This window comes from Neovison vison, chromosome 3 (assembly GCF_020171115.1).
Source record: "Neovison vison isolate M4711 chromosome 3, ASM_NN_V1, whole genome shotgun sequence".
In the NCBI taxonomy this organism is placed as follows: Eukaryota; Metazoa; Chordata; class Mammalia; order Carnivora; family Mustelidae; genus Neogale; species Neogale vison.
This window is the reverse complement of record NC_058093.1, coordinates 198,409,629-198,433,524: the sequence shown is the minus strand read 5'-3', so window position 1 is coordinate 198,433,524 and position 23,896 is coordinate 198,409,629. Positions and strand designations below refer to the sequence as shown.

The 23,896-nt window shown below is 61.7% G+C and overlaps 2 protein-coding genes across 10 annotated transcripts in view; one reads left to right on the top strand and one right to left on the bottom strand.

Moving 5' to 3' along the window:
* The window catches only part of NCOR2 (nuclear receptor corepressor 2), a 207,698-nt gene extending 203,037 nt beyond the window's left edge, over positions 1-4,661 (top strand). For 5 of the 9 annotated variants that reach the window (XM_044243522.1, XM_044243524.1, XM_044243523.1 and 2 more), the window contains 3 exons: positions 1,509-1,730; positions 2,727-2,906; positions 3,492-4,661. In XM_044243522.1, coding sequence (XP_044099457.1) covers positions 1,509-1,730; positions 2,727-2,906; positions 3,492-3,673 — 584 coding nt within the window. In that variant the 3' untranslated portion in view covers positions 3,674-4,661. The remainder of the gene's footprint in view (positions 1-1,508; positions 1,731-2,726; positions 2,907-3,491) is intronic. The other 4 variants (XM_044243527.1, XM_044243526.1, XM_044243525.1 and 1 more) reach the window with 2 other exon arrangements.
* Positions 4,662-9,984: 5,323 nt separating this feature from the next.
* Positions 9,985-23,234, bottom strand: RFLNA (refilin A). The gene is made up of 3 exons (XM_044241023.1): positions 23,028-23,234; positions 12,965-13,074; positions 9,985-11,401 (listed from the first exon to the last, which is right to left on the bottom strand). Exons 1-3 carry the CDS (start codon positions 23,232-23,234, stop codon positions 11,071-11,073), a joined length of 648 nt encoding a protein of 215 aa, XP_044096958.1. The 3' UTR covers positions 9,985-11,070.
* Between the last annotated feature and the right edge of the window lie 662 nt (positions 23,235-23,896).

The window sequence follows — 23,896 nt, the reverse complement described above, 5'->3', positions numbered from 1 at the left end:
ACTAGATGCTGGTCTACCAAGAAACCGCCACGGCCTGTCCCCGTCACGTCATAGTTTCCACTCCGCACTGTTTTCTTTGTGGGGAGGAGCATGAGTGCTTTTTTTTCCCCCCCCGCCAGTGCTCACCCCTGCTGGAAATACTACTTCTTCTTGAGAGACATGGCTTTCTTTTTTTCCTCCTTTTATTTATTTTTTTTTGAAGTGCCGGTGAAAGGTGGCCAAGACATACCTCAAAAGGTGGCGAGAGTGTGTCCCTGGCTGTGACCAAGTTTGAAGCTACAAGGAAGAAAAGAAAAGCAATGCTGGGAGCCCACGGTTGCCCAGAATGTGCCGAAATGTGGTTTCCAACCACGGAGAAGCCGCCCGCCCGTGGAGTTCACGGAGGAGCCAGGGAGGGGACAGAGAGCCCCGCCCGCCGGCCCCCCGCTATTCCTGCACTCCTGGGGCGCAGTTCTGAAAATCCGTGCACACGTTGCCTGAGGACAGCAGGCAGAGGGGCCTTGAGCGTTGTGGGCAAAGTCTGGTTTAGCAAAAATGTAGAGAAGAGACGCGTCCCCGGGTCTGCCAGAGTTCCCGGAAGAATCCCCAAGAAAACGAGAAAGGGACAGAACCCTTGGTGGATGAAAAGGGGTGGATTCACGTGGCTGCGATGTAGCCGGGGTCTGCAGGCGTCTGCCGGGGACCAGTCTGTGAATTTGGCCGCTTGGCGAAGAGGTGGCCGGGCTGGGGGCGGTCACGCGAGTGTCTCTAGCTCTGCCCTGTCCCCCCGCACGCACCGTAACTGCATGGCTACGACCCCCACCTCACTGTCCCGTCTCTGCACCTCTCTCTCCTCGTGGCTCCCGGGTGGGGGAGAGGCTGGGGCAGGAGAGTTAGACCCAGAGTGGGGAGTGGGGGGATACGGGGGGCTGCGGGGGCTGAGGGCCCTAGACCTCATGGGGGTCCCCTTCCCTCCCGAGTCTCTTCCTCAGCCCCCACCAGCCCCGGGGACCCATGCCCAGGACGGAGCTCTGGCTTGACCTGGTTTCCCAGCTGTGTCTCCCCAAACAGGGCGTCCCCTCCTCTGACTTCCGCCCCCGACACACACACACACACACACACACTCTCTCTCTCTCTCTCTCTCTCTTTCCCAACTCCCTCTTCAAGGCCATTTGGAATTTTTAGAGAGGAGTAGCCCCAGCTGGGATTGCGGGGCCGGGTGGCGGGGCCGGGGCATTGCGGGGGAGGCTTTTGAGTTCCCCGAGGGCAGAGTCGGAGAGACTGGGAGAGTGGTCATCTCGCCCCCCCAGCCCCCCAAACCCCAGGGCCTGAGTCCGAGGGGGCCCCCCGCCCCGCCAGCAAGCCGCAGGAGAGTAAGGGGGAGGACAGGGAAATGAAGAAACATGTTGCTTTGCCGAAATGTGCTCACTGTGTATTCTCTCTTCTCCTCCCCTCCCCCCGCTTCTCTCTCCCTCCCTCCGTTGTCCCCCCGGCCCCTCCTGGCCCCTGTGTGTGTGTCTCTCTCCCAGGCCTCATGACCTGCAGAAGCCAGGCGGTGCAGGAGCATACCAGCACCAACATGGGGCTGGAGGCCATTATTAGAAAGGCGCTCATGGGTAAATATGATCAGTGGGAGGAGCCCCCGCTCAGCGCCAATGCTTTTAACCCTCTGACTGCCAGTGCCAGCCTGCCCGCCACTATACCCATAACCGCTGCTGACGGACGGAGCGAACACGCACTCACCTCGCCAGGTCTGCAGGCCTCCCCCGCCTCGGTCCTCAGCCCCGCCCGCCCCGTCTGTCCCCACCCCAGTGTCCTTAATCTTGTGCCTCCGCGTTCCTCTGACCGACCCCCTCCAGCTTTGGAGCTTGTGACTTTATTTTTGTGCGTGTTTGGCGTGGGTCTGGAGTCGGCTCTCCCCATGGGGTGGGCGCGGCCCCGGCCCTCCCCTTGCCCACTAGGTACAAAGGAGCTGCTGCTTTTCTAAAAACACTCACTGCCTTCCTCCCCTGCTGGACACAGGTCCCCCCGGGAGGCCCTCGTCTGGGCCGGCTGCATGTCTCCTTGGAGGAGATCAGGCTAGCGTGAGGACCCACCTCTGTGTGGATCAGGGGGTCCCTTCCCGGCAGCCAGGCCTATGGGGCCCACATCTGCAGGGGCCGTCGTGTGGGACCTTGGCTGGCCTGGGACCTGATGGGGAGGACACCGTGTCTGTGTGTGAGCCTCAGAGTCCGAGGAGTCAGGGAAAGCAGAGGGGCCAGCCCCCTCTCTGCCGCAGGTCCCCGGTCCGTGCTCTGTATGTCTGAGCACGGAGACCTCGGGCCCATTTGTCTGACCTAGACAGTCTGGTCCCAGGAAATTTCTGGACTTAGTGGGAGCCTAGGCCTGGCCTCAGGGGTCCCGGCTTCTCTGCCCGAGCATAGTCCTGGGACAATGGTCAGGGTCAAGCCAGAGTCCCAAGGCTTCATGCTCAGGGTATCGGCCCATGGGTGGGTAGGTGGGCCTCAGGGCAGCCTGAGGGGTCTTTGAAAGTAGCTCAGCCCACTCCCCTAGTAGAAACCCACGTCCAGAATCAAGCCCAGGGCGGGACCTGTCCATCTGGTCGACATCCTCGGCATCCCGGCAGGGCCGAGCTGCCGTCGTCCCCCTCCGTGGGGGCCCAGGAGGCAGGGGGCCAGGGCCACCCCCACCCCGCTCTCACCGTGCGGGTGCGGTCTTCACAGTCCAACGTGGCCCTTTCCCTGCAGGTGGTGGCGGGAAGGCCAAAGTCTCTGGCAGACCCAGCAGCCGAAAAGCCAAGTCCCCGGCCCCGGGCCTGGCGTCTGGGGACCGGCCACCCTCGGTCTCCTCAGTGCACTCGGAGGGGGACTGTAACCGCCGGACCCCGCTCACCAACCGCGTGTGGGAGGACCGGCCTTCGTCTGCAGGTGGGTGTGTGGCGGGGGAGTGTTGCTGGCTATCAGCCTGTCGGGTGCACTGGGGCTCGGGGGCCAGGGCGGGGGGTGGGGCCTGCCTGAGCACCTACTGTGTGCCGAGCATGTGGTCTGGCCTCGTCTGAGAGAACTGATGTAAGTTCAGGAGAGCCCTGGGCCGAGAGGCAAGGAGACCCCCTACTGGTCTAGGCCCCAGGTGGCCGGAGCACCGTATCAGTGAGCAGAGACGAGCAAGGGTTTTTTTATTGTTTTTTAAAAATTTTTATTTATTTACTTGAGTGAGAGAGAAAGAGAGCATGAGAGGGGAGAGGGTCAGAGAGAGAAGCAGACTTCCTGCTGAGCAGGGAGCCCAATGCGGGACTCGATCCCAGGACTCCAGGATCATGACCTGGGTTGAAACCAACTGAGCCACCAGGAGCCTGGGGCAGTCTTGAGGAAGCTCACAGGAGTTAGGAGGAATTGGGGTGGTGCCAGGCTAGTGGGGGGAAGGGGGAGACACAAGGCTCAGGCTCAGTCCCCAGGGTGGTAGACAGGTGGGCCCGGGGGCCTCCTGACCGTCTCTCCTGGTCTCTCTGGCAGGTTCCACACCATTTCCCTACAACCCCCTGATCATGCGGCTGCAGGCGGGTGTCATGGCCTCCCCGCCCCCACCGGGCCTCCCCGCGGGCAGCGGGCCCCTCGCCGGGCCCCACCATGCCTGGGACGAGGAGCCCAAGCCACTGCTCTGCTCGCAGTACGAGACGCTCTCCGACAGCGAGTGACTGTCAGAACAGGGTGGGGGGCGGCGCCAGGGCCCAGCGAGTGGCCAGAGCAGCCGGGCAAGGAGCAGGGCGGCCGCCGACTCCCCCCACCGAGGAAGGAGCCCCCGAGTCTGCCTGCGCGCCCGTCCGTCCATCCGTCCGTCCAGAGCCGGCATCCTCGCCTGTCTAAAGCCTTAACTACGACTCCCGCCCCGGGCTGGTCCTGTGCAGTGACCTTACTCAGGGGATGTTTACCTGGTGCTCGGGTGGGGAGGGGCCGGGGAGGGGGCGCGGCGGTGTGTGGCAGCCACACGCACGCAGCCGGGGCGGCCAGGGACCCAAAGCAGGATGGCCACGCACCTCCCACGCCACTGCCTCCCCCCTTAACACATTTGGAACCAAAGTCGAAACTGAGCTAGCAGCCCCCGCACCCTCCCTCCGTCCCCATTCCGCTTCTCGCTCTGGACAGACAGACACGGGCCCTGTCCAGCCCCCAGCGCTCTCGTCTCGGTCTCCACGGACTGCCCCAGTCAACGAGACTGCTGGAAACCCAGCTGGGCCGGATGGGTGGGCGAAAGGGCCGGGTGCGGTCTGGGGCGAGCAGACGCTCCGAGGAACTGGACTGTTTGTCTCACACGGCGCTGCCGCAGCGGTGGGAAGGAAAGGCAGGTGTAAATGATGTATTGGTTTACAGGGTATATTTTTGATACCTTCAATGAATTAATTCAGATGTTTTACGCAAGGAAGGACTTTACCCAGTGTTATTGCTGCTGTGCTTTCGATCTCTGCTTACCGTTCAAAAGGTGTGTGCAGGCCACCAGGCAGTGACCCCATCATCCGCAGGACTGAGGGGGGCGGGGCTGTGGCTCGCGAGGACCCCCCGCCCTCCCTCCCTCCCTTCCTTGGGCAGAATGAATTTGATGGGTACTCTGTGACCGCCATCTGCGCACGGCGGGGGCATTCTGTCATTTACACACGTTGTTCTCATTAAAAAGCGAATTATACTCAAGTTACCAAGGCTGCTTTTCTCCCTCAGCCTGGGCAGCCCGGAGGGCAGGCGACTGGGGCCTCGGGGGACAGCGGGAGTGCAACCCGGAGGGGCAAGGGAATATCCCCCCGAAACGCCCCAGACGTGTCCCCCTGCAGGCGAGGACTTCCAGCAGCAGTAAGAATGTCACCATGAGGGGATCAAACAGTCACACCCACGGCGGGAGTATCCGATGTTCGTGCCCGTGGGCAGACGGTATAGAGTGGCACACCTGGTTCGGGCATCTGACATGCACATCTGGAGGGGGGCAGGTGTTGCGTATTCAAGCCCCTGGGGAGGGTTTCCCGCCTTCACACCCACAGAGAGAGCATCACGGTCCTGTGCAAGACAGTCACCGCCAACTCGTAACCGTTGAGCACTTTTCCTTCCTGCCAACGTTGTGTTCAGAAAGAGACCCTTTGCCGCTCTGCTCGCTTTGAATCGAGGCAGAAGAGAGAACAAGCCACACCTGCCTGGGTCTTGGAACAGCCGTCCCGGTGCAGCTTCCCGCAGTTTTGGCGGAAGGTGTCCCCGAAAGGCGCCCCACTGCTTCGCCTCCCGCGTTCCTTACAAGCAGAACCCGGGTGTCAGAGAGGCCGAGGTCCTTGGCCACAGACAGAAGCTGTTCTTGGGTTGGCTCTGGGCACCGGCAGCCTCACTGTGACCCCTCACCGATGGCCACTTCATCTCTCACCACGACCTGTGCCGTGTCCTCCAGACTCTCACACGGTCCTGGGTCACGGGCGTGAATGTCAGCCCGCACTGCCCGGCTGGGAGCCTGACTCTAGGGGACGGTCAGGAGTCCCCCCGCCCACCATCCTGTTTGCACGCCCGGCACGTGTGTGGGTGTGTGCTGCGGGCCCTCAGGGGTGCCTGCAGACAGCTTCCCTGTCAGGGTTCCTGCCCCCTGCTCTGGCCTGGCCTCAGGGCCCCCTGCAGCCAAGAGCCAAATAGCAAGCTGTCGGTCGCTGGCCTGAATGTGGACTTCGTGCCCACCCGCTCCTGAAGCAGAAGTCCGAGAACCTCCAGCCCAGCAGAGCCAGGGTTGCCCCTCCTTGTGGCTGAGGGGCCATGAACTTGGGTCCCTCTCAGGCCCCGTCTGCAGAGAGCCTGCCCGGTGTGTGCACAGCTGGCAGGCAGGAGGAAGGCCTGTTGGAAGGCCTCCAGCTGCCATGCCCAGTCCGGAGTCTGCTCTTGGAGGCGGCCCTGGCTCTCTGGGACCTTGGACCCCTTGGGAGCTCTGAGTTTGGGAGGTGGGCTCTCTGCCTCTCGTGGGGGTCTAGGTCTAAAGGGAAGCTCACAAGATCTGGAGGTAGGCTAAGCCTGGCAGTCATGGTCCTGGAATCCACCTTGTCCCTCAGCCTCTCGGCCCAGGGTGCTGGCGCCTTGGCCCACCGAGGGACAGACACCTCCAAATACCCAGAGAGGGGCCTTGCGTGGCCCAGGCAGCTGGCTCACAGGCCAATCAATGCATCAGGCCAGGCCCCTGGGCTGAAGTACTGAGGCCGGCAGGCAGGTGGCAGTGTCGGGCCAGCAAAGGGCCCTGTCCTGGCTGTGGCCTCCCTCCACCCGGGGTGTAGGCCAGCCCCCCATCTGGACTCCAGGATGGGGAGGCTCTTTTGGTCACACCAGCCACCAGGGTTGGGCCACACATGCTGGTGCCACCCAGGATCCCGTGGTACCTCCCTCAGCCGCAGTTAGACGAGACTGATCTGAAGTGGGGCCCAAGTTTCAGCCCACGTGGTCCTTTCCACCAGCCCCCCCGTCTCCGTGGCCTCGGGGCTGACACCGTCTAGCACCTCTGTCTGTCTTCCTCTGCGGGCCGGTGGCCCTGACCCAGCACGGGGGTGTTTGCAGTTGTAGGGAGAGCTCACGTCCACCCTATGTTCCAGCCTCGACCAACCAGTCCACAACCCACAAAGAGTACATTCCATCCCCGTCCTGTTTGCTCTTCTCACGTCTCCATCTTTGAAACCGAGGTCTGTGCTGTTCCCCAGATGCTTATCTCCCTGGAAAACTCCTACACATACATCAAAACCCAGCTGGGACAGTGCCTCTTCTAAGAACTCCTACCTCACCATCTCTCTCCTCTGAGTCTCTGAGAACACACTGCAAGCTACCCACAACCCGGATCGGACAGACCCCCTCAAGTCTTCCCCTGCTGCCCTGTCACTGAGCTCTCCTTGTGATGGTGTTGGGCTGAACGGACTCTGTGAAGAGCAGATCTAACAGAAAACCAGCATGTGGTCTCTAAAGTGAAGGGCATGTGATCTGTTAAGTGAAGGGCAGTTGTTGGCAAAGGTCCGCGTGTCTTAGGACATTGGGAAGTTGGCTAACTCCACATTCCCGGGCCCCACTTAGGGAATATGAATATGAATCCGTAGGTCTAGGATTCGGCTTGAGAATCTGAGAATCAGCCCTAGTATTTCTGATGGGGTGGTCTGCAGCCCTTAGGATGGTGGCGGTTGGGGGTGGGGGGTGATGCCCAAGGTTAGAGCTTAATCTTCATTGAGAACCTAGTTTCTCCATCTAGCCAGAAGGCCTCCAGTCGGGGCACACATGGTAGAAGGAGACCTGGCCTGGAGAGCTGCCACCCACAGGGAGGGCAGGGACAGACTGCTCCCCAAGGCACCGGGCTTGGCTCAGGACAAGCCCTCCTGGGGCTGGGGGACGCAGACCCTGTGATAACTGGACTGGAGCAGTCAGAGTGGCTTCCTGGAGGTGGTAGCTCTTGAGGGGGCGAGGGGAGGATGGGCTGCATGGAGGGAGCCTGTGTGGGAGGGGAGACCCAGCCGGGGACGTTTGGGAGCCCAGGGTGGTCGCATGTAAGTCAGTGTGGGGACCCAGCGTTTTCTGAGAAGGAATGAGCCCAACAAGGTAATTTGCTGGTTTTCTGACATTGGACGATGTTAGTTTGCAAGCGTGTTGGATGGATATAGAGAGAGAAGCCACTGAGACCGGTGGGGGGAGGGCTTCCTGGCCATCCTGTCCTTGAGAAGGCGAAGGAGGCCCATCACGCGGGTGGGTCCTCCAGGGAGCCCGGGGGTCCGGCGGCCGTGGGACAGACCAGCGGCCGGGTCCTGTTTCCTCATTAGCCTTTCTCCCCAGCAGCCTCCCGGAGTCCCCGTGAGGATGCACGGACCAGGCTTCCCGAAGATGGAGCAAGTGCTCCGAGCCCTTGCGGGCCGCTCTCGTCCCTCCCACACTGGGGAGCCGAGGACGGGATGGCGTGGAATCCAGAGGACGGGGACACCTGGCTGGAGTTGGGTGGGCTGGTGGGGGTGGGGCGCTGAGTTTGATTTGAGGCTGTGAACCTGGAGACAGCAGGAGTGACCGCAGCAGGGGGTCAGCAGGGGGGTTTGGGGCTGCGTGAAGTGTTTCTGCCCAGGTGGAAGGCAGCCCTGCCCCCAGGACGGCTCCTGGTCAGGCTCAGCTGTGGCAGAGGCTCGACAAGCACCAATTCTCCCCTCCCACAGCCTGGGACACAAAAGCGTGTGCCCATCTGGCAGATGCTTAGAGACTGGGCCTGGACACCTGCCCCTTTGGGGGCTTCCTAGTGCGGCTACGTCCTGGGTACCTGGAGGCCAGGGTGAGGTAGAAGGGCCTTGGCAGCTGCGCTCCCGTCTCTCCATCTTGGGGTGAAAATCCCAAGAATCTAGATGAAACTGGCATCTCTTCTGCCTGGCCTCCAGGTCTTCTGGTTCCCAGGAAAACCAGGGTGCACTTGGGGGCCTTCTGGGCAGCTGCCCTCGCTCTCCACTTTCCCCTCCTCCCAGGCGGGGCCTCACGGAGCCCCCTGGAGACAGGGCGCAGTTGGGGACTCGAACTTGCTGTGCTCTCCGGAGCCGTCCAGGAGAGCCCGGACGGAGGTGATGCCGGGAAAGAGAAGGGAGAGGCATGGTCTCAGTCCCCCGAGGGCAAGGACTCGTGCTAGGGGGGCCCAGGCAGGGGCCGGGAAGCCGCAGCTGGAGGCTCTCGGAAGTTCCTTTTTGGGTGACCCCAGGGGCACCTCCAAGGACACTGGATTCATCGGCACCCTAAGTGCACAGGTCCAGAAGCCCAGCCCATTCTTCCTCCAAGTGGTAGGAGATCAAGGTCGTGGTTGAAATGGAGCTTGTGCAGCTGGATTGATTATGTACGAATGATGTAATCCCCAGCACACGTGTCTGCACAGAATCCCATCTCTAAATGGGCTGAGTTGTCAGGTCCCTAAGGCTTGTCTACACAACCCGCAGAGGCCCCAGGAGTCTTCCTCACAGTGATGGAAGCCTGTCCTTGACCCTCTTGGTTTTCACCCCCGGGCCCTTTCACTCCTCTACCCCTTGGCTAGAGAGCTTTCTCCTTTAAAGACATGTAACCAAGTGGGTAAGATCCTGGCCCTGCCTCCCTCTCGCTGTGTGACCTTGGGCAAGTTACTTAACCTCTCTGTGCCTTGCTCCTCTATAAAATGGAGATACGGGAGTGCCTGTCTCATCAGGTGAATGGAGTGAAATCACACGGGGGGGCTTCATCTAGCACGGGGTGGGGGCATACTGGGCGCTGCGTGAGTCAGCTCATACAGCTTTACCATTGCTGTTATCTTATATACCAGCAGGCTCGGGGCCCAGCTTCAGGAGGCCACAGATACCCTGCCCCGTGCACTTTTGTGAACCAACCCCTTGAAGAAGGGATCTGTCCCCCGCAAACCCTCTATGTCCAAACGCACCCCACTTGCTCGGCCCCCCAACTCCAGAGGCCTGGGGGGCAAATTCCAGTCTCACTTTGCAATTCCTAGAAGACAGTCCGAGTGTCTCCCTAATAGCACTTGCTACCTGGGGCCTCAGGGGTCCCTCCAAAGCCATGGACAGGATGGAGAGAGACAAGTTGTAACATGGGTTGGGAAGACCCATGCTGAAGCAGCTGGGCCTTTCTCCGGGGAGGGGGTTGGGGGCTATCAGGAGACGGGGCTGAGATGCCAGACACCAAAATAAAAAAAATTAAAAAATTTTAAAAAGGCAGATTCCCAGGACCCCTCAGAACCATCCTTGGACCCAAGTCCCACGGTGGGGCCTGGGTCTCTGCATTTATTGAGCAGCTCTTGGGTGAAGCCGTGCCCACGGAAGTTGAGGGGGTGGGGTACAGGTTTCTGAGCTCTCTGAGCACCTCCCTGTTCCCTGTGAGCAGAGGAGAGGATGAGAGGAGGCAGCGTTCCCTGAAGCTAAGCCTGGGAGGGAAGAAAAAGGGGTGACCACAGAGTACAGGGGCCTAGGAAAACGGGCCCCCGCCCCATGGGATCTGAGGGTTCAGAGACAGAAGAGGGAGCCTCTTTGGGTTTGCACATTTTATTAGGATAATTGGTCAAGTTCTTAAGTTATTTCTTTGTTAATCAGACTGTGGCACGAGCACGGTCCGTCTGGGTAGATACATAAAAATACATCAAGCACTTGGCCTCTCTTGGATGTGAGCTCAGACTTGCTTCTCCCACCTAATGTGGGGCTCCAGCCCCAGGGAGCCCTTCTGCCCCATCCCCATCACGGGGGGGGGGTGACCAAGAGTGGCGTGACAGCCCCCTACCCGCCAGGTCCATTCAGACCACACTGGGGGCACCAGACCTTGGCCCCCAGCCCCAGCCTGCATGGTATCACCGCGAGCAGAAACCCCCATGGGATCTCTTTAAGCCGACGGCTGAGACTGTACCCCCACGCAGGGGACGGCGGACGTTCGGAGAGCTTCGATGGCCTCCCTTGGCACCTGGCAGGAAGGCTCCAGGATGAGAGTCCTGCTCCTGCTGGGGTTGCCCTGGCGGGGAGGCTCCGGCTGCAGAGCTCAAAGGCCTCTGTTTAGGCAGGCTGCGCCCCAAACCTTCGTCCCTGAAGCCATAGTACCCGGGAGCCGGTCAAGGCCTTGCCTGACCTAACCTCCCGGCTCAACAGCCACCGGAGGTCGCTCGGCCTGGGCCTCTGGCCTTGCAGCGCCCAGGTAAAGGGCCCACTTTGGAGACATTTCTTCCCGGGAGTGTGGGAGTCTGGAGGGTACCCCTCTTCCCGCGCACGGGGCCCGGGAGTCAGGCTGCCAGCCACGGACAGACCAGGTGGCCGGTATCAAGGAGCCGCAGTGTGGCCCTACCGGCCAACGCTGTTCTGGGCGCCAAGGCCGCACCACCAACGCTGACCTTCCTCTCTCCGGCCCGGCCCCTGGGGGGGGGGGCACCCCCTACTGTGTCTTCAAGGGGGCCATGCCTGCGCGGCCTCCCCTGTTTACGTGCTAATAAAAGAGACGTGTTAATGGAGTCCACGGCGCTGGAACGGGCCTCCTGCAGCTCCCTCACGCCCCGGCTCCAGGCTGAGCCGCGGAGTCCGTCCTTGAGTAACCCCCCAAGGTCGCTGGTGGTGGGGGGGGTCGGCTCGCCCCGTCAGAGCGCCGCCGCGGGCCCCAGGAGCCCGGGGTGCTCACACAGCTGGAGTTGCACGCTGGCCGTGAACCAGCGGCTGGGCCGGCCCAGGCTGCAGTGCAGGGTGGTCCGGAAAGTGCTCCTGGCGTGCTTGGGGAAGATGATGGTGGTGCTGCGGAAGCGCAGGGCACGGGGCCGCGGCTCCAGGGTCAGCTGGCTGCGGTAGCTGCGCCACGTGCAGTTGGGCGCCGCCACGATCGTCTCGCTGTAGGCCGTGACCGTGGGCACCGGCGCGTAGAAGACATTGTCCCGGAAGTGCTTCTCCGAGGCGTACTTGACCTCCGAGTTGCAGCTGTGGAGGGTGGAAACGGGGGCAGAATGAGCCCAGGACGGGGTAGGGGGGGCCGCCCGCTGCTCACCGTGCCGTCTTCAGGGGGGCGGGGGTCCATGAATGTGGGGAGGGCACCCCTGAACAGGACGGCCTGGGCTCTTCCCCAAGGTCAGGGTCAAAGGGCGGTGGGAGTGTGCCTGCTTGTAGGGCAGGAAAGCAGTGGTTCTCAGTGTGACCCGTGACTCAGGGTGGATCCCGAGTTGGGCTGAAAATCCGCCGTGAAAGGCCATGTGGGGACAGCGGACGAAATCTGGGCCGTGGGGATGGGGCGGTGGGGTCACTGCGTGAGAGGGTGTCCCTGCTCTCGGGAAGGGCGCCAGAGTACTACGGGTTAAGCGTCAGGATACCACCCCTTGCCTCTCTCCAGGGGTTCAGAAAAAAAGATTCATCTACACAGGAGAGAGCCTGCCGATGTTCAAGCAGACGGGACAAAACGTTAATGAACCCACTGGTTCATCTGTGTAATGGGTACGCAGGGCTTCCTCGAGCTCTCCCTGACACTTTCCTGTAAGTCTGAAATTGTATCAAAACAAGTTTCCCCAAAAGTAGCTCAGTGCCCCGCTGCTCTGCTTCCAGACCTCAGAAAAGCAGTGTAAGCAAAGGTGTACCCATCTCGCCATTGCAGCCCCACAGTCAGTTTAGGAAGGGAATCAGAGGGCCCGAGAGTCAGCTCTTGTGCACTGCGTGGGGCTGGCTGGTCAGCTCAGCCCACATTTAAATAACGGGGGCTCTTTGGGAAGAGCGAATTGCACAGCCGAGCCATCTCCTGGGACCCCGTCCAGAGCTGGAGCGGCAGGTGTGGGTCTCCCTGGCTGACCAGGGTTGTCGTGGACAGATCCTTCCCAAGGGTGCTGTGTCCCCTGGACTCCACCTTCTGGAATCCTGACCCCCAGAAGCCCTCCCAGGAGGGCAACCCAATGCAGGACATCTCCTGGTGGGGTCACCTTAGCCCAGAAGTTCAGAGGCACCTAAGATGTCCCACACCCAGGAGGGCCCCTGACACATGTGAGGTCAAGGACGCCTCAGTAGGTACATGAGGCACGACAGTCCCAGGAGCACAGAGCACGTCTGTGTCCACGTGACACCCAGCAAGCCTTGAGCAGAAAAGGGGCCCCCGGTCGCACGTGTGGGGGTTGGGTCACGGATGCCAGAACATCCTGGCAGGACTGGAGGAGGGAGGGAGCTCCACGAGCTGCATGAGAGCTGGTCATCGTGCAAACTTTCTGGAAGGGTGGGTTAAAATAAAATGGATTGGGTGTGGGGGAGCAGGGCAGTGGGGAAATGGTCCGGTGCAGACGCGGAGCACGGGAGGGAGACCGAGAAGGTCCCCTCGGGTCGGCATCTCTTACAGTCAGTCCATCGCTGGTCAGGATACGCTCTTGCCTCCTCAGGGAGGAGCAACCAGAGGGGTGCCCGGGGCAGGAGTGGGGGAGCCTGCTGGGCCCAGAGCCTGACCACACTTCCCCGCGGGGGGTCGGGACCAGCGCCTGGCGCACCCCCGCCCCGGCCAGCGGCCCCACTCACCGGATCTCGTGCGTGGACTCTGGGTGCACCTCGATGCTCTCCCCAAAGAACACAGGCAGCATCCGGGGCCTCATCTCAAGTGCTGGGGAATTCGGGGGGAGGGCAGGGGGCTGTCGGGAGAACCACGGACACGGGGTTACACAGCCCTTCGGCCCTGTGGCCCCAGCTCCCCATGGGTCCCACGAGGGCCTCCCCACATCCTCCGAGCCCCAGCTTGGTCTGGAAGCCTGCTCTGTGGGGTCCCTCAAGCGCCCCCCACCACCAGCTGCCCCCTAATTCCCAGACACCTCCATGTGGGGCTGTGGTACCGGCCTCTTCCTGCAACCCCAGGCCCACAGCAGGCCCCGAGGGCCAGGCTCAGAGCCCTGGGACCTTCTCGGGGAGGCCCCCCAAGCTGCCCCCGTGCTAGCAGCTGCAACCGCGTCATCTTTGCTCCTGACCTTGCCTGGTGCTACCCAAGGCTGAGGGTGGACAGACCCCCCCGACCTGGGTCTGCACCCCATCCATCGGGAGGAGGGACACAGCAGTATGATCGTCCTCAGGAAGGGGGGGGCATCTGCCCCAGGAGAGGACCAGAGGCCACTCCCTCTGAGACCGGCCCCCAGCCCTGCCCACTGTTTTACCTCCATTGTGGCCAGTGTGGCCCATTACTACCACCAGCCCACCAGCCGCGAGCGCCTGCTCTCTGCTTTCCACTCGTGTAGGGGGAGCCACACTTCCCAGCAGTCCCGCGGGGGAGGAGCATGGGGGAGGGGCACGTGGCGGCACCTGTGACACGCGTCACCTCTGGGCCCAGGGTGAAGTCCCCGATCGCTAACCGTTCCTTCTGGGGTGACATTCAACACGGAGGCCTCCTCGCCAGCCTGGGACCACTAGCATTCCAGCTGTGGTGGGGGCTGGGATCACTGGGCTGGGTGGGGTGGGGTGTGGGGGAGGGTAGGCCATCGGGAAATCCAGGAGGGCTTTCCTGTGGAAGTGGCCCTTGAGATGAGATCCGAAGGGTGAAGTGGTGTGAATTCGGGCCTCACAGGTCACGGGGCCTTCTCTTACACGTGTCCTGGAACCCCACCCCATCAGGCCCCCCTGAGGGGGTCCCCTCAGCCCCAGGCGGCACCCTGGCCCCCAGCCCTGCCCCCGCTGCTCCACCTGCTGGAACCTACCAGGTGGGAGATAGACAAAGCCAGACTCCCCAGAGGCCGCCCAGTTGTGCCCACTCCACGGGTCCTTCGGTGTCCCCGGGCCACCTGCACTCCTAATGCCCTTCGTCTTTGGAACGGACCCATGTTTTCTCCTTCAACACCGTCCTGTCCCTGGAGTCTGGGGTCCCCTGTAAATCACGCTCGTACATCTTACCTCCAGAGGACGTTTTCCACACCTTGCCTGCAACCCCCACGCTCTAGGGACGCTGCTGCCCTGCCTCGGCCGGAAGCCACTAGGTCCGTGGGACAATTGCAATGTGATCTGATTCCCACTAAACGAAAATGGTAAATTCCGCCCCTGGGTCACCCCCTGCTGCACGTCACAGGCTCAGCCTCTAGGCGGCCCCCCGCCCCCCAGATTGGACAAGATTAGGAATCATACGTTCAGACCCAGACCTGGCTCTTCATCGACTGGAGATGTCCTGTACCTGTTCCCTCCCCACCCCGATCCTCCTGGTCCTCACCGGGATGAGGACCCAACCCAGCAGCCCATGCTTTTTGAGCCCTAACGGCACCGGGCACTGCCCTGGGCACGGTCCATGCATTCACTCGTTCAACCAGACGAGAGCAGCTATCCGCACGCCCATTTTATAGATGCTGACAAAGAGGCCCAGAACGACCAAGTAGTTTGCTTGAGGTCACACAACTAGGAAGAGACAGAACTAGGATTTGAACCCTGGGGTCTGGCTCCAGAGTCCCTGCCCCCACTCGCACTCCTCAACGGCCTCTTGCACACGTGGGACTGGCCTCTGTCTGCGCCTCCCTCACCCCGTCGGCCACACTGCATTGCCCCTGTGCCCCGGCTCATGCTGCTTCCTGCACCAGGAATGTCCTTCTGGTTCCTTCTCACCTGGTCCGGTGTTGGGACCCCTTTGTGTGCCTGTCACCCCCTGACCAGGAGGAGCTCCCTAAGGTTCAAGACCCGATGGGTTGCATCGTCCAGGCCTGGGCACCTCACAGCACCTGCGCTGTTGAGCGACGAGAGGTCTCACGTGCAGAGATGCCCGGCCCCAGGCTGCCTGAGGTCAGCCTATGGACAGGATCGCCCGCAGCCCCTCCCCAGAGGACCACGGGGTCCCCAGAACAAGAGCCTAGGGCCCCAGAGAGAAAGGATACGAGGCTTGGAGGAGGAGGACGCTGGTTTTCATCACACGAATGTGCTCTCCCCACTGCTCCCGAAAAGTAACGTCCAAGCTGGGGAACAGGGAGGACAGCTTTGAGGGGGCAGAGGTTTCCGTGCTGTGGCCCAGATGAGCAGCGCCATCCCCCTGGGGCCGGCCCAGGATAAAGAGACTCCAGACCTTCTGGTATCTCCCCGCGTGCCCCGTGGGAGCAGCCCTATTCCGGCCGGATCTCGCTCCCTGACTGGCTGCCAGGAAAGGAGACAAGACTCACTTCACAGGCTGGGCTGGGAAGCCCGAGCCCTGGGCACCGTTTTCCAAAGGGCCCCTGTGGAAAAACATCTAAAATCTACCCAAACTGGAAGGGCTGTGCAAGAGATAGGAGAAGCCAGCGAAAACCCAGACGCAGGCTGGCATCCAGCGGGCCAGGGTGGCGAGACAGCTCCGGAAGTCACTGCCAAGGGCCCAGGACAGCCGTCCCGGGCTCCGGGGACAGGCGCCGGGGAAGGCGGCGGTGGCCGCGTGGCACTCGGCCTCCCCCTGGCAGCCACTGGCCCGTCCGGAAGCTCAGAGCAGAGTCTTTCTGGACTGTTCTGGGGTTATTTTAACATCAAAATGGCAGTGCCAGCCCCACGGAACCCGGCCAGCCTGGAGAGTGGGCCAGGGACGTGCCTCTCACGGCCAAGAAAGCACACCACTGGCCCTGGAAGGACTTTCCAGCCGCCCTGGAACAGATACTCCTCCAAGACCGGGTCACATTCTCATGGGAGTCACCAGCCAGGGGGCCGGCCAGGCGGGGCGGGGGCTCGCACGCCCAGGGGGTCCCCTGCCACTGCACCTGCTCCGTCAGCCCAGGGCCCCCCCTGGGGCAGACAGCGTCCCCAGACAGCCTGCCGCCCTCACCCACCCCCCAGATATCACCCCCGCCGCCCCCCAGGCCCAGATTCTGGTTCCGTCCTAAAGAGAAGCCACCAGGAGCCGCTCGAGTCACCTGCAAAATAAGGCCGTGCCGTTTGAGGCCTACCCCAGGGCCTACAAACACAGGGGGGGTTTGGAGCCCCCCACTCCTGGCGGCCAGACAGGCACAGCCCACCGGACGGCAAAGGAAGATAAGGGCTCCGTTGCGAGAGCTCCGTGCCATGCGGTGACAGCCCAGCCCGCCCATGGGTCCCGCCCTGGCTCCCAGGGACGCCAAGGGACAGCCCAGCCGTGTCTGTGCCCAACCCGGGGGGACGCATGGAGGCCGTGAGCTCTCCCTTCCATCGGGGAGCTCCCTCCACGGAGGGGGTGTGACAGGAGCAGGGTCCAGAGAACCCTGCTGCTCCTGGGGAGAGCGAGGCCGCTGGGGACCCCCTGCCCCCTCCACTGACATGGCGGAGGGGGTCCTCACCAAGGCCATGTGGGACCACTGCAATGGCTAGAACGGCCCTCTCTCCAGGTCACTGACCTCAGGCAGCCGGCGATGGCTTTTCCTGCTCTCCGAATTATATTGGATTATCTCCGCTGGGCATTTGGGATCTGTTGACCGTGACTTTCACCCATGAGGAAAGTGACCCAAGGAGGATACATTCAAGAGTTCCCACTCTTCTTTAGGGCCTGGCGCCATGCGACAAATCCTAGAGCGGTGGGGAGGGGGTTCCTTGGGCTCACTGCCCTCCCCCAACATGGCACCTCTGTGGGGCTGAACGGGCCTGGCTGGGGGAGCCCCGGAGACCCTGCATGAAGCGGGTCACCCCCTGGAAAGCCATAAACCATCCCGGGCCCAGCACACACACCACAGGCCTGAGGTCTGACCCTCAGAACAGGAGAACTAAGCAAACATCAACATCGGCTTGCAGGCAGGGCTCGAAGACCAGCTGCTCCTTGTGACAGGCGGCCAGACGGATCCAAGCCAGTGGGACAGCGGGTGACAGACTGGCCTGTGACCACCACAAAGGATGTGACCTATTTGGAAATATAGGTCTTTGCAAATATGAGGTCCTACTGGATAAGGCTGGGCCCTAAGTCCCCGAAGCCAAGGACTGGTGCCCTTGTAAGCAGGGGACCTGTGGGACACACACAGGGAGGACGGCCACACAAGGACGGGGCAGAGGCGGGATGACAAGGGCTGCGAGCCACCGCCAGCAGCTACAGCGGACACACAGGATGGACTCCCACTCCCCGCCCCACCTCCAGAGCCTTTGGAGGGAGCGCGGCCCAGCTGATGCCTTGATTTCAGACTCTTGGCTCCAGAACTGAGAGAAGGAATGTGTGTCACTCTAAGCCCCCCCCACCCCTGTGGGTGACTTGGCTGCACAGCCCCGGCGAGCTCGGGCGGGCACCTGCGAGGTTGTGCCGGCCCCTGAAGGCCAGTCTTCTCAGGAAGGTGGCTCCTGCTTGCTCCCTCCTCCCCAGAGCCCCTGGAAGGAGGCCGGCCAGTTTGTTCCCTTTCTGTGCCAAAGCCACAGCTAGAGTTCTCAGACAGGTGAGCCCACCACCAAGACTTGAGGGGCTTTGCTGGAGGCCGACTCATCCAGGGTTAAGCAGACAAAGGCTGAATGGAGGCGCCTCTGGCTCCTTCCCGCCTCCCTCCTCCCAGCCTCCCTTTCTGCAAACGGGCTCCGCCCCCCTTGGCCTGCTGCACCTGGCTCTCTGCCCCCCCTGAGCTTGCTTACACACCTCTACTAGTCAGGGACACACCGACAAGCCTGCCAGGGGGGCCGTGGGGACTGACCGCTGTCTCCTTAGTCCGTCTGTCCGTTCATCCAACCACCTGTCCATCCGTCCAGCCATCCATTTGTCCACTCATAAGTATCCATCCGTCCATCTACCCATCTGTCCACCTGTGCATGCATTCATTCCTCTGTCCAACTGTCTGCCCTTCCTTCCCAGCTCCGGGCACTAAGTCCCGAAATCCCACCTCCCTCTGGGACCCTTGGTGTCACCCTCACAGTCCAAAAACCGAACTGAGAAAATCCAGGACTTCTGGCGGGGAGGGGGAGCAGGGACAGCCCAGCGCCCAGGAGGTGGCTGTGACCATGGGTATTCTCAAAGGGCTGGGCAGCCCTGGAACATTCCCCAGGATGGCGCACAGAGCTCTCGCTCCCCTCCACGGGGTCTCCCCATGCCTGCCACACGCTCTTCCTAGAATCCGGGTCCAGGGAAGCAGCACCTCATCCTTAGGGAAATTCTCCCGCGTGCCACTCTATTCAACAAAGAAACAGTCCCGATGGGCGCCGGGGGGAGGGGGGCTCAGTTGGTTCAGTGACTGTCTTTGGCTCAGGTCAAGATCCTGGAGTCCCAGGTTCTAGTCCCACATCGGGCTCCCAGCTCCATGGGGAGTCTGCTTCTCCCTCTGACCTTCTCCCCTCTCCTGATCTCTCTCATTCTCTCTCTCTGAAATAAATAAATAAAATCTTTTAAAAACAGAGAGAGAGAGAACGAAAGAAACAGTTCCGGGAGCCCAGACGGCTGTCAACGGCCATGCGCGAAGGAGCCCAGGCCGCTGGCTATGGATGGAGGCCAGGGCAAGCGAGCCCCGTCTCCCTGAGTCACCCCCGGCCACCACGACATTGAGCGGAGTCCCTCCCCTGCCCCAGCCTCCAGATCTGTCCCCATGTCCCGCCCCCCAGTGGTGGCTGTTCTCTCAAACACACAGCCTGAGACCCCAGATGCTGTTGGTGGCCTCCCTGAGGACATAAGATGGGGCAGGGCTCGGTCCCGGACCTGCCCGTAGTTGGTGGTCTCTGCTGCACACACTGCTCACCCTCATAGGCCTGTCCCTCTGCCCACAGCATCCCTCTGTCCCCACAGCTCAGCAGGGCAGGCCCAGGAAGCAAGAGGGAGGACATCAGGGCTGTGCTCGATCTCGAGCGGGCAGTCCTGGCCCCAGCAGTTAGTGGACGGCTCGGACAGATGGCGTGTGTCTCACTCACTCTGCATCCCGCACCTGGCCTGGCTCACGCATTTGCGGGACGAGTACAGCTGACAGGTGAGCCCTCCTGGCCCAAGGCAGCCTTGGCTGTCCTTCTGTCCTGCAGGGGAGCAGGGCACCCACAGGGGGCCAGTCCCACACAGACCTCACTCCTCATGGCATCTCTCTTAGTCAAGTCTGACTCAGGTCTCTGAGGGGCTGTGGGGGCTCAAGATGCCTTTTGAAAGATAAAAATAAAATAGTCACAAGTACATGTTTAAAAGACCAACGGAATTTTACGTTCTGGCCTCAGCTTGGCCCCCAAGTCCCTGCTCAGGCCTCGGCCAGCCTCCACATTGCTCCCCAAGCACACCTATCCTGCTCCCACCTCAGGACCTTTGCACTTGCCACCCTCTTGGACTTTCACACACTTACACCCTGGAACCATCTGCTTTGGTTTCTGTTAATCACCACTTTTCTGACCACCCTGGCTATGGCATTCTACCCTTACCCAGCCTTTTAATTACTTTTTAAAAGATTTTATTTATTTGAGTGAGGGAACACAAGCCAAGGTGCGGGTGGTGCAGAGGGAGAAGCAGACTCTTTGCTGACCAGGGAGCCTGACGTGGGGCTGGATCCCAAGACCCTGGGACCATGACCTGAGCTGAAGGCAGACCCTTAACCAATGAGCACCCCAAGTGCCCCAAGCCAGCCTTTTGAGAACACTTATCAAGCCACCCGGTATGGTGTTCCATTTAATTTGGTGACTGTGTCTCTCACTAGAACACCAGTTCCATGACGGCGGGGGCCCCAGACATCTTCTTCAGTGCTCCTGGGCCCCCAGGCCCTGAGAGTCCACAGCGCAGAGCCGGCCCTCAGTAACCGCTGCTGGGACGAATGACCGGCTCCCACCTGGTCCTCTGATTCGGGAATCAGGGATCAGGACTCTCTTTGCTCCAGAGAGTGCACCCAGCCTGGCCCCCCCGGGGCCTCTGCTGCTTGGGTGGAGGGGGCTCCTCTTGCAGCCACCCAGACACCCAGTGCCAACGGGGCACCATGCAGACGGGGACTGAGCCTCTAACACGAAGCATGGGCTGGGGAACGGGACCTCTGTGATGAAATGAGTGACGTTTGTGTCCAGCACACAGAGAGTGACGAGCTGGGGAAGGACCACACCAGCTCAGGACTGGGGACGGCGCTCACTGCTCATGCCTGGCTGCGGCAACAGCGCTGGGAACCGGGGGTCAGAACAGCCCGTGCAGACCAGGCACACACCCAGACCCGTACAGTCCGGCGCATGGCACTGAGGGGACGCCAGAAGAAAGTGGGCCCCCTGTGCCACCAGACTCTCTCTGCTTGGGCGTTTGAAACCAAGATGCGGGACGGGTTTCCGTCCATGTCCCCAGGGCCGTGCAAGACAGGCAGGGAACCTGCCTACGTCTGTGCCTGGAAAGCGTTCTCTGTGAGTCGGCAGCGAGAAGGGTGCTGTTTAGAGAAGGGTGTTGTTAAACAGCGGTGGGGTACCCTGTGGGTTAGGGTGGCAGGGCCCCAGCGGCAGGTGCTTGGGGCTGAGAAGAGGTTGCCCGGGGTAACCACTTCCTCTCTTTTTATTAAAAGCAGCATCTCAAAACTTCATACGTTCCCAGGCATTTTGTTTTTTGACTTAAAAAAAAAATAAGAAGAAAGCCCCACAAGGTCGTTAATAAGCTAAACAGTGAAAAGTAGGGTAACAGAAGGTTTAAGTGTAAAAATTCCAGATCCAGGGGTGTCCGGGTGGCTCAGTGGGTTAAGCCTCTGCCTTTGGCTCAGGTCATGATCTCAGGGTCCTGGGATCAAGCCCTGCAGCAGGCAGGGAGTCTGCTTCCCCCACTCTCTCTCTCTGCCTGCCTCTGTCTACTTGTGATCTCTGTCAAATAAATAAATAAAATCTTAAAAAAAAAAAAAAGGATTTCAGATCCAGATTCCCTGGGTTCCATCCCAGCAAGACAACATACCAACAACCTTGGGTAAGTTGCTAACCCCTGCCTCAGTCTGGCCCTCTGGAAAATGGGGTAATGAGGGTGCTTACTTCATTGGGCTATTTGTGGAAAGCAAACAAGCCAATGTGTAGCTTGTCAAAGGATTAGGAGAGTTTCTGGACTGGGGGAAGGGCTATCTAAAAGCTGAGGGCACTACCTGTGCAGAAATAGCCCCAGGTTTTGCCTCCAAGCCGAATTAAAAGATCAGGGAGAGCGCTGTTCCGTACCTGGCAGCTAGTTTAACAAGGAAGGGGAAAAATAAAATAAAATCAACCAGAACAGCCAAGACAAGGAAGCCAGGCGCACGGTCCTTATGACTGCCCCTGGCTGTCCTGGCTGCCAGAGAAAGCTTCTAGAAAACCCTCTTTAAGGAAGACTCTAGGTCATCCAAAAAAATAAAGGGGAAGCCTGCCCCCTGTCCCTTTCTAAGTCCTGTCCTCTTGGACACCAGATTAACTCCCAGTGCGCGCGAGCCCAAACACCCTCCAAGCAGCCCAGCCAAGTACAAGCCCCTCGTGTAGGAAAGCTGGCAGGTTCATACCGCAGGATCGATTTTCCTGCAAACAGCCTGTGTCACCCCTGTGAGTCCTCAATGCCCCCTCACCCCACCCCCTCCCCCAGCCCAATGCTCAAATTCGCCACGTGATTTCGGTCCGGGATTTCAGCTCCCAAACTGAGCTGCCTACCAGCATCATCTGCAAAGGTTTTATAAAATCCTGGCGCTCGGGGCACGGTCTCTACCAAGGAAACACGCAGGGATCCCAGGAGGTCGGCCTGGGTATTGTTCAAAGACATCTCTGAGAGATGCCAATGCCCGGTCAAGTTTGGGACTCACCAGCCTAGGGAGCAAGGGAGGCACAAGGGCAATTCATGTCGTGAGGCTTGAGGCAAGGCCAGCGTTCCTTCCTGCTGTCGGGAGGATTTTCAGCTGAGCCGGGGGGAGGCATTTTGTGCCTTGCGAGGTGCCGGGCGAGGATCACGGGGGGCCCCAGGAAAGTGGAGCCGGGCTGGAGCTGAGCCAGCACATACACTTGGCAGGCAAGATGTAAGGCGTGCAGAGAGCAGGCAGGGACGGGGGAAATGCCACTGGGATCCTAAGCGACTTCCCCATTTCATCTTGTCATTTCTCAAGTGGTGAAGGTGCTGGGTCCCGCCCACTTTGCACCCCGCTCCAGGCTAGGGGCCACCCTGGCTCGGCTTGCCAGGCTGGGTGCCTACCCAAATCCACCTGGAGGCCCCACACTAAGTCCAGGGGTAAGAGAGCACTGGAGTCTCCTGCCCTGGGGTTCGGGCCTCCCCCAGGCCTGCCTCAGCTCCACGTCAACACCCCTCAACAACCAGAGAAGGAAGGGTTAGTGTCTGGGTTTGGTTTAAAAAAAAAAAAAAAAAAAGGGGCTTTCACGCTGGCAGCGCTGGGAACAGTAAACAGGGACCTGGGTCAGGAGCAGAAGGGACCTGGCTAAGGTCTGCTGCATGCGGCGGCCTGGGGTTCAAGCCCACCAAGCCGCAGCCAACTTCCCTGGGGATTCTGGACGTGTTCCCTCACCCCCCAGCCCTCCAGAGCTGACAGCAAGACGATCACCCCGCAGAGAGGCCCACGGCTGGGGAGACGCCCCCAGGTCCCGGGGTCAGGCCGGACCCCCTCCACCTCCGTGTCCCCGACCCACCCGCGGAGCACCGCTGTCGCCGGGACCCCTTCTGGTCTGGAACCAGGGGTGCGGGGTGGGGGGACCCCGTCCTGGCTTCCAAGGCTCCGCGTGTGGGGGCGCGGTGAGAGCGGCCCCTCGCCCCTCGCCGACCCCGACCGGGTTGTGCGTGAAGGCGCGCGCTTACCGCTCTGGCCTCGCCGGGTCCCGGGGGCTCCGAAGAGGCGCCGGCGCCCCCCGCGCGGGCGTCGAGGATGCCGGGCGCCAGCGAGTAGAAGGGCGGGCTGGGGCTGGGGCTGGGGGGCAGCCCGGAGTCGGGGCTGTCCAGCAAGCCCTCCCGGCTCTTCTCCTTGAGGCTCTCCTCCATGCCCTGCAGATGCAGGTGGCCCACCATGTCTGGGGGGCGCGGGGCGCGGGCCCCCGGCTCCTCGGGGGGCTCCTCCACCGCGCTCCGGGGCCCGGGCCGGGCGGCGGGCCGAGGGCTGCGCGCCCGGGACGCGCGGGCAGAGCCGAACGGCGGCGCGTCTGGCCCGGCGCCCCCCCTCCAATCCCCGCGCCCCGGCCCCCCGGCTCCCCGGCGCCCGGCCGCTCCGTGCGCGCCGCCGCCGCCTGCGCCCCCGCCCGCCCCGCCGCGCGCCCGCCCGCCCGGCCTCGCCTCCGCGCTCCGCCGCCGGCCCTCTCCGCACCTTCCCGGCCCGCGCCTCCTTTTCTAGGCGCCTCCTCCTCCTCCTCCTCCTCCTTCCCTCCCCCGGCCCACCCCGCCCGGCCTGCGCGGTGGGCACCCGCCCCGGTCCGGCCTCCGCCCGCCCTCCCGCCGCCGCGCCCAGGGACGGCACCGCCGCCCGGCCGGGCTAGCGGCTTTCAGTGCGTCCCCGACACACCCCGGTGCTTGGGGGTTCCCCGGGGTACCCCGAGTGCTGGCGGTAGTAATGTTGGCTGTGGCCACCCAAGTTTTCTCCAACTCGCTGAAGCCACGATGCAGCAATCTTTAGAAAGCTCTGCTTTAGAAGATCTGGGACTTAGGAAGGAAGGGAAACGAGGTGCCAGAGTGCCCCC